General features: G+C 37.7%; 1 protein-coding gene across 1 annotated transcript in view; it reads right to left on the reverse strand.

Moving 5' to 3' along the window:
- The window catches only part of PRSS12 (serine protease 12), a 46,616-nt gene that overhangs the window by 35,859 nt on the left and 936 nt on the right, over window positions 1–9,821 (reverse strand). The window contains exons 2-3 of the mRNA XM_026081429.1: window positions 1,111–1,241; window positions 466–604 (exon numbers count right to left, since the gene is read on the reverse strand). Of these exons, the coding sequence (XP_025937214.1) occupies window positions 466–604; window positions 1,111–1,241 (270 nt within the window). The remainder of the gene's footprint in view (window positions 1–465; window positions 605–1,110; window positions 1,242–9,821) is intronic.

Below are 9,821 nucleotides of genomic sequence, written 5' to 3' on the forward strand. Positions count from 1 at the left end.
TTAGGATCTCATATAGAGTCTAATTTTGACCACATTTACCTTTTTGTAGATGCAATAACATCACTGGAGCTACTCTTGATTGACACTTACATAACTGAGAACAGGATCAGACATTGTATTTCTGCCCTCATGGATATCTCCTTGATGCCTATTAAAACAGTCCTTGTTTGCCCTAAGCTTGTCTGATCAGTTCCCAGTTTTTCACACTGAAAGAGTATCTACCTTTCCCTGTTCCTCTTCAGATCCCACATGTAGCTTTCAAATCAAATTCTGATTCTCATAATGACCTCTGTGAAGTACAGCAAAATTAAGCAAAGGATTCTAGGAAGAACAGTTTTAACATGCAAAACAGAGAAGGCAATCACCTAAAACAAAACAAACCTCAGGAGTTGCAAAATATGTTGCCCCTTATACTCTAAAATCATTAAAATAAGTTGAATGATTTTCTCTCAGACTAAAACTTACCTAAGTGCAAGCTGTCGACATATGACTGTTGCATCATTATTATCCCAATGGCTGCCACAGATTGTTCCCCAGACTCCGTTCAAATAAACCTCAACTGTACCTTCAAACTCATTCTTGCCACCTTGGAGTCGCACTGATCCTACTTAAAAGAAACAAATAAATTCTCCAAGATTTTCCATGACTCGGTTAATTTATCCTATGCAAAAGACTCTGAATCTGATTTTCTATCTGCAAAGAGAGTCCCTGTTTCATGTATTATCATCTTACTTTCTGTTATTTGGGGAAGCTGCTTCTAAGAAGCACTCTGGCATGTGTAATGTTCTTGCACACTGATGTACAAAAGCAGATAACCTTATTCCTTACATGGGGAAAATATTTTGCTTCTTACACTGAAGTTGCATCACATTTCTGATCCTTGTATATGTAGAGTATGCATAATCATATAAATGTAGTTACATCTACCCATATGAGAAAAGATTATATATATGAATGCTCTGTTTTTATCTTCAATATAATTCTATCTGATTTAAAGGAATTAGAAAACAACCACATGGATTGCATAGCTTCTGCTCTGACCCATATAACATTATGCATGTCATGGATGTCAGCAGTTTATTTCAAGCCAAAGAATGAATTCGTTCATACTTGCTCTCAGACCAAACACCATTTGATATAGTTCTATAAAATTGTTGGGGATCTTTATCCAATTCCCAGACAAAACATTAGGAATTTTCTTGAAGAAGTCAGAGAAGTCTGCCATCAAGCTGTTTTGAGAGCTACAGAATACACAAAACTAAGAAAATTAATTTATTTAACTTTTATATTACAGTAGTTTTACTTGAGATGCAAGACATCTGCTGTTGAATGTAGCTAAGTGCCACTGGTAAAAGTGGGAAAGAGTTGGTCATATATGAAACACTACAAAAGCAGAACGAAGGGTCACTACAATACAGTAATTCAATAGGAAATAATGCATTTCTGTTAAATTATCAAACATAGCATAAGCATGTGCATTAATATTGCCTGAAATCTCAGTTAATCTATCTGCCTCTGCTCTGCGATCTACTTAAAATCAGAGGCTAGACCATCATCCAACTTGCAGGGTTTTTAGCAATAGGGAAAAAAAAGCAATGTTTGTGTCTGCATTCTTTGTATATGTGTTCATGTGTGTGTTATATATAAAATAATAATAATGGCTAGATCAATTTTTTCTTACCCTTGGTTTTCACTCAGATTGTGGTCTGTTTTTAATTTAGTTAGTATAGTTTATAAAACCACAAGCCAAATGACTGCCAAATAACTCAAGGAATTAATTAACCTCAAACATGGGTTTGTGTGTTCCTTTTTGCCTCCTATTTATTTTCTCAGCAGTAACTTACTGTGCAGTAAATTACAAACAAAATTTATTAAATTCATGTTACAGATTGAGCTATCATTCAGAATAGAGGATTATTAATACTAATAATTATAACAATACTGTATACACGTTGCACATTGTTTTTCTGTCTTTATGATTTTTCTCTTCATGCTTTTCTGTCATATATAGACAGATAGACTCTGAAATTTTGTTTCTGCTCTTTATGAGACATTTGTGTAGACTATTGTTTTCACTTGAAACATCAATTGCAGTCATAGCAAAGTGATTCCTGACATACCAGAAAGTATTTTAAAGTTGCCATCTCCAAAATAAGTTTGTTTTTGTACATGATTGCTTACAGTGCTGCATGACACCTATTGAAATCAATTCAGTGTTTGCTAATTATACATTACCCAACATTTCTATTCAAATATTTGGATAAGGGAGTACATGAAGAAAAAATTCTCTTCTCAGGTCTCCATGGCAGAATTTGGTCACTGCTCTTTCTATATTTACAGAATTCACAGTGTCAACAGTGGAAGACTTTATTCACATATACAGAGGAGAAGGTGGTATGAGGGAACTTCTGCATATCAGAAATTCTTTTACCAACAATTAAAAATGTAAGAAATCTGAAATCCTTTGCATCTCTAGTAGAAGCCTCATGGAAGAACCCTAAAAAGCATGGAGATCTCACTGTGGACACACACCGCTAAACAAAGAAAACGGCTTCCCCCCTACCCTCTTCCCTGCCTTCCTTCTCTCCCCCCCACCCCCCCAAAAAAAAAAGAACTCTAGATGACTTCTGGTCCCCCCTTGGAATGGGAAACAGCCTGCTAGTATCAGTTGATAAGGAAGGGAAAACGACTGAATGGGACACAGCCTCATTTCCATGTGCCTATATGATAAGATCTAGACGCAGACAATAAATATAGAGGGATTTTTTTTAATTAATCTATTATCTCCACAAAATGTTTTGGTTTGCCTTTTTCCTTTAGATTTACAGCTGCTTATAGGAACACTAACATCTTCTGAAAGGCATTAGCATACATAACAGACTCTGCTCATCTCACAAGAAGATACAATAAAGAACTGGCCTCTATCAGATGGGAACAAAAGAGACACATGATGGTTATTAAAGGTAATTTTAATGAGTTTAAAATATTCTTGATTTTCCCCTGAAAATTTAATCTAGAAAGAAATAAAAAGAAAAGCTTGTTTTAACAGATAACTAGTATTAAACCTTTTATTATGTCTAATGTTTAATAGTTACCTGACTATATAGCATAATAACTCTAATATGCTGATTGCATTGACACACTACTGTCATTATAAGATAGTGTTGATACCTACAGCTATGACTAACCTAAAATATCCAGGGCAAAATCTAGCATTCTCTCCCCAAGCAAAACAATTAGTAAAATCATTTTTTTAAAGAAAAGTTTCAGAATTGAAAAATTTCTGAAAGGTGGTTTGATTAATATATTTTTCTAAGTGTTTCTAGTTCAGTATTTCAGCACTGAACCCGACAAGAGTAAAATGATACTGTATTTTATGTGCTTAATATCCACCCTGAAGTATGTGTTAGCATATATCATATGACTTAAGTCATAATTATGTTGCAAACAAATCTAAGAGCAAACTAATGAGAAAATTATTGCTCCATAGTTTACTCAAAATGTTGCAGTATTTGGACCCTGTGATAGTTATTTTCCTGGATTAAGAGTGAGTTTTAAAATACATTAATTATAATAAAATGGGTACCTCATGAAATATAACATAATAGAACTTTAAAATACAGAATTTGACTTCAGTAGATTATTTTTCCTTTACAACAGACAAAACTCTTACTTTATAATGAAACATACATCCGTGCTTCATGTGCAAGTTGATCATAGGGAACTGCAAGCTGACCAACGTAATCTGCAGTCAGGTATGTTTATACTGTATTACCAAGTCTCTATTTATTATTCATGACTGTTATTAGGATTTTCACTGCAGGATAATCGGTGTTTGCATTGTTAAAGTGACTGGGAAACATGCTTTTACTTCATAGACAGCAAGAAAATTAATATTTAGCATGATAAACTTTATGTTGTTTACTTTTACCAATATATCCTAAAATGAATATAGCTGTAGTCTCTTTCTTTTACTAGTTATAATTGAAAGCCATAGGGAAATTTCTTCAAAAGCAATAGTTTCTGCTGGAATTTTTTTCAGAATTGTGCAAACATTTCCGTGGACCTTAGATTTTATAAAAACTTCTCTCCCAGATTTATGTTGACAAAATCTCTTTGGTACCAAGTGATATTATCATAAATTCTAGTAAAACTTGCTTTGAATTTTGCTTAAGTAGAAGTGAAAGATTTTAGAAATCCTACAGCAAGTTTTCATGTTGGGTTTTTACATCATAAACACCTATAAAAATAAATGACGATATTCTGAGGTACATGGATGCATGTTAGAAGAGTTACAATTTTACATGCTTTTTCTTGGTGCACAGAAGCATGGAAGTGCCTCCCCCAGTTCCTCATTTTTCCATAGGGAAAAATGTTGACATTTTATCAAGGTGAGGAAAACATCTCTCCCTTTTGGTAGTGCAAGTCTGACTCCATCTTTGTAGACTCTGGCCATTCCCAAGTCTAGTTTTTCTGTTTCTGCCATATAAAGGTGTTCTTCCACTGAAACCAAGCTCTCAGAAATGCCATATTTTCACTGGTTAATTCTTCTACTGTTACATTTTAACACACAAACCCACCTGCGCCTCTATGGATGTGCCAAAGTGACTTCCTTCCACGCTCTCCCTAGGGCACTAGCGGCTCTGGAGAAGAGCATTTGAATTACTTCTCAGAAAATAAGACTCGGTTAAGTGTATGTATTGGAGATCCTAGGTTTCTGGAGTCAAGTAGATATGTTAGCATCCCACTAACAGATGAGTAGAGCTAATGCAATAATATCTACTCTGGTTTGCATGCAGTGCTCTGAGAAGTGCACACTCTCTCCCTTCCACACCTTCAACTCATTAATGTGCTTATCAAACCTTCACTGCCCCGACAGCAAACTCAGTAAGGGGAGGATGTGAGTACAGGGATCCTGCCCTTTTCCTAGGCCAAGGCTGCCCTCCTTTGCCATTCTCTCAATGCCTTTCTCAGCACTGGTCAGAAAGGGGAAGGATCCCCCATAGAACAGGTGAATTGGCCCCACTGGAGGTAGAGGCAAGGGCACAGAACCACAAAGCAGGCCTACTAGACATCTTTAGGACACATACTGTGGTCTCAGGACAGCCCTGTGTATATATATATATTCAGCCCTATAATGAAGAATGCAGATCTACTCTCTTGACAGAAGCTCATTCATATATATAGATACTCCAAAGAAATCCATACTTATTTTGGGCCAAGGCTACTGACAGTCATGTCAAGTTGTTTACAAAGAGTTTGATAATTTTAGTTGCCCTGGGATCTGCCCGGGTCAGAGTCTTTCCTATCTGCTATTACTGTTTAGAAGAGATTAAGTTATACTTGCAAATGAAAGGAAGAAAGGATATCCAGTGGGTGCTGCTGAGACTTGCTCTGCAACACCTGCCATCTAGGCTCAAGATGAGACACAGAGGGGAAAAAAGGCAGAGGAAAACTTCTGAGCCAACTTTTAATTAACTCCAAAAAAACAGAAGAGCTTCAAAGGACTTGCACTGTAAACAGCAAGAGCATCCCACTTGCCTCTCTTACTATACCTTTTCCACATCCAGAGATGCTAGGTAACTTCAAACCCTATTTTATTTTCTACATTTCATTAAGAACAAGCATTGTCACACTGTGTGGTTGAACTGCAAACAGAATGGGGATCACTTACACTTTTGCTGTATGTGTATGTGTAAATATTGCAGCATTGGTTTTTCTGGTGCTGGCTAAAGGTGTGCCAGTATTTTCTTTGTAAACACCTGCATTCAAAGGTTTGTAACTTGGCTGTAAATGTATGTTTTGAAAAAGGGGGTAAGAAATAAGAGTTGCCTGTGCCTTTCACCCTGATGCTGAGTACTCTGAAATTACAGTTTTAGAGCAAAACAAAAAAAGTATTTGACATTTGGAAATCTGAACAAACAGCTAATGTCTTTATTTCTGCTTTCATTTGCAAGGTGTTACAACATGGGATGGTTTAATTTTATTAGACTTCTGGAAAAAAAAAATCAAGTGATAGAGGAGTGCCACAGAAAGGCCCTGCGCTGATATTTCATCTCTGAAGTCTTGGAGTCAAATGTTAGGTAGGTCCAAACTGACACTAAGTATGAGAGACTGCCTTTGATACATACTTACATCCCACATAACCACATAACAACTTGCAGTATGTCAGCATACGAGTTCAAGATGCAGAATACAGGTAAAAGAGCCTGTCCCAGTTACAGAATGCAATGAATTGATTGGTTTGCGTGAGGCACTTGTAAAAAATATACCTGCATTACAGGCCCAATCTAATACCACTTCAAATTGATGGAAGCTTTTCTTCTCTTGCAGTATCAGGCCTGGCTGGAGTCAGAGAAATTAATTCTGCTGACTTCAGCTAAACTATGGGTGACACTCACTGTGATCAATGCTGTTGTCCATCACTTTCCTGAGCACTGCTCTCAGTCTAAAATTATAGCTATTATTTTCTCCAGGTAGTTTAACCTTGGAAAAAGGGTGCATCCATTAGAACTACTTTTTAAGAACTATCATGGGAATTTTAGTAGATAGCATTATTGCACATCCAAAGATCTTTAAATTTGAAGTTTCATAAATATTGTATGTACTGACTGTGTGGTTTGCTGAATTGGTTCCTCAGCAGCATTGAAGTTCATCATGTCAATGATCAATGGTTTAAGGCTCTGAAAAAATGAACTGAAGTGATAGAAATGTCATAGTCTCTAAAGGACTGCAATTGTCTTATATGGTACAGAGCTATAGAAAATTAGGGGGTCTCATTTTGTGCAGCTGTAATCAGAATGGTTCAAGGAAAGCTGCTTCAGTCTAAGAAGGAAAAAATAGATGTTTGTGTTTAATTTTTTGTTGGTTTTTTTTTAGCCCTATGTTATTAAAAAAACAATCCCCGAAAGACCTTCCACCAAATGCCTAGGCTGTAGTATTACAAGTAGGGAGAATAACCTGGTGTTTAGACCATGAACCAGAGGCTTGATTCTCTTAGAAGTTTAATGAAGCATTATTTGGTTGGCATTAGTGGAATTACCCTGTGATAAAAGAGATTTAAATGAAAAGACTCTACAGTCCTGGCATTCTGGAGATCTGTGTTTTATTACTACTTCTGCATCTGATTGGTAGTGTGACCTCTGGCAAGACACCCTCTCTTTGTTTGTTTCCCCATTCATAAAATAAAGAAAAATACTTAACCCACTTTACTCAGAGCTTTAAATTAGATATGTAATAAAGTATCATGAACAACATATTATAACAAACACTGTAACTACATGCCAGGTAAACATCATGTGGCAACAGTTGTTTTTTAAGCATTGAGGTGAGTCTCTCTTTTGAGGCATGAGTACATTACAGGTACTACAAGATGTTATTAGCAATGCCAAAATACTAAATTCTGCTGGACTTATACTGGCTCTGTGTACAGGGTACTCATTCGTGATTTCCTTGGGTAATCATGATAACTTAAATATATATATATATGAATTTGGTTTACTTGCTTTCAAGGCACAAATAAGTAATATTACCCAGAAGTCTCTCATTTTGGAAGGAAATGCAACACCAAAAAATATTATTTTAAACTAGAAAACTGCATTTAGACTGGTATTGGATAGTATAATTGCACAGGCATTTTTTTTTTTAATTTTCAGCATTATTATCAAAATATAAAGCAGTTTAAAATATGCACATGCACAAAGTTAAACCAATTAACTTTGCAGATAAGTCTTAATATTAAACCTAGAAAGCCAGGAGGTTTACAGATAAAGCTTCGCACATGCTATTGAATCTAGTTATTGCAGATGCCTAGTAACTGAGTATGAGCTTCCTTAGCAAGAATACAAAGCAACAGATGCAGTGAGATTATCTCTGAAAGGTCTGTCCTTCTCTAGCCATAAACTTCATTATAACATTGCCTTACTTTTATTTCTTTGCTTGTTATAAGATAGGAGCATACTTTGTCTTTATTTCTGGGCAAATGGGCTGATTTATTTCCACGTTCCACCTTACACACTCTCACACATTCTCTAGTTCTGTGGCATCCCCTTCATGAAGGCTTTTAGACAGGCTTTTGGCCTATTGAGGTCACCGATAGTTTACCACTGAGTCTGACAGAAGCAGATGACCCTTCAACTGTAAAGCATTAGCTATGGTTCAGTAGGTATGTCCACCTTAACAGGAGCTACCCTGGAGTACCTGTTTCTGAAAAGAAAAGAAAATAAACACTCTGAAAAGACTGAAGAAACAACTAAACTCAAATCATGCAGTATTTTTGGCATTTTTCACTTAAACTAAGTTCTTACTGAATTTGCAGGGAATTTTGGAATTGACTTCAGTAACAGCAAGGTTGTGTTCTTAGCAAGAAAATGCCACATTCTGCTGAACTGTGACATACTGGTTCAAGACCCTCACAAAGTACTTTGGGAACCAGACTGAAGAATTTTGAAAAGAGCTATAAATATGGTAAACCAAATAAAAGAAGCAACTGTGAGACCTTTTCTAAGGGTGTGAGACCTTTTTTAAACTAAAGGGTGTGAAGTCTTCTGAATTTTTTTCATCTGTGTCTAGTCATCCTCCATGGCATCAGCTGCCTGCTGTTCTTTCCAAGGAAACATCTGTAATGCGTAACATCATTCTATCTTCCTGAAGGGATACAACATTTGACTTCAAACATGGCTTTGGAAGCTGCATTTTTTTTAATGAATAAATGAATAATATGGACCTTAGTGCCTCCATATGCTCTTCATGTGATATTTTATACCAATCTATATAATTATCACATCGTTCAAATTATTGTCCTTTTTTCTGTCCCATCTCTGACATACCTCCTAGGGCTATTGTTGGGAGAGTAAGATAACCATCCTCTTCAGAGATCTGAAAGGAAATTAATCCAAAAAAGGAAAGACCTCCACGAGAAGAAAATTATTAGTATTAACATTAATAATATACTTCCTTGCTGACCTTGTGATATTACAAAAGATGTAGAAGGAAGGGCAACAAAGAAGACAGTCTTTATTTTCCTTACAACAACTATGTTTGAGCATTTTTAGTATAGATATAGATAGGACATAATTCTTATTTAGATAGGAGGTAATACCAGAGGGATGCAGAAGAAAATGTTTCCATCTAGTGAAGTCATTCAAAGCCAGACTGTACATAAATATATTTAACCCCATGGATTGGTGCCAAGACTGATGAAATTTAAAGCTGATCAACAGCTCAGGGGCTAAATGCTGAAATCGCTACTCAGTCCTTTTGCAGCAAAAACTTCCCTCGCAGCACTCCTGACAAAACTGCCATTGACTTCAGCGGAGGTGCCCGTCTCCGGGCAGGCTTTACAGCTGCTGTCACGCAGCAGCGCTACCTTGCAAACCCCACTGTCTCCGGAGTAGAAGAAAAACCGCAAGGGATTACATGAGCGGGTCCTGTCTAGAGCGAGGCGTCCTCTGCTTTTCCTTGGGGCGCTGAGCTGGCGCGGAGCAGACGCTGCCCAGGACAGCGCAGCCCGGCAGCGCCCTGAACCGCCCCGGCGGTGCTGCCGCGCTTCCGACCGCCCGCTGCCCCGCACTGCAGTACAGCAGGAGTGGGGCAAGGGGGACCTTGCTCCTCCGGGGGCAGCTGCCGGCTCAAAGACGTGAAATGCCCTCTCAGAAAGTCCTTCGCTGTCATTGTGGCAAAAGCTTTCCGTCTTCCCCTTTCCCGTTCCCTCCAGCGGCCGCAGTCGGGGAGCCGGGCACCTTCGCCCGGTTCGCTCCGCTAAGGAAAAGCCGCCTGCCGCTGCCTGCGCGCTGCCTGCCCCCGCCCGTGCCGCCCCCGGC

Source organism: Apteryx rowi, unplaced genomic scaffold (genome assembly GCF_003343035.1).
Source record: "Apteryx rowi isolate R43461 unplaced genomic scaffold, aptRow1 scaffold_55, whole genome shotgun sequence".
Lineage (NCBI taxonomy): Eukaryota > Metazoa > Chordata > Aves > Apterygiformes > Apterygidae > Apteryx > Apteryx rowi.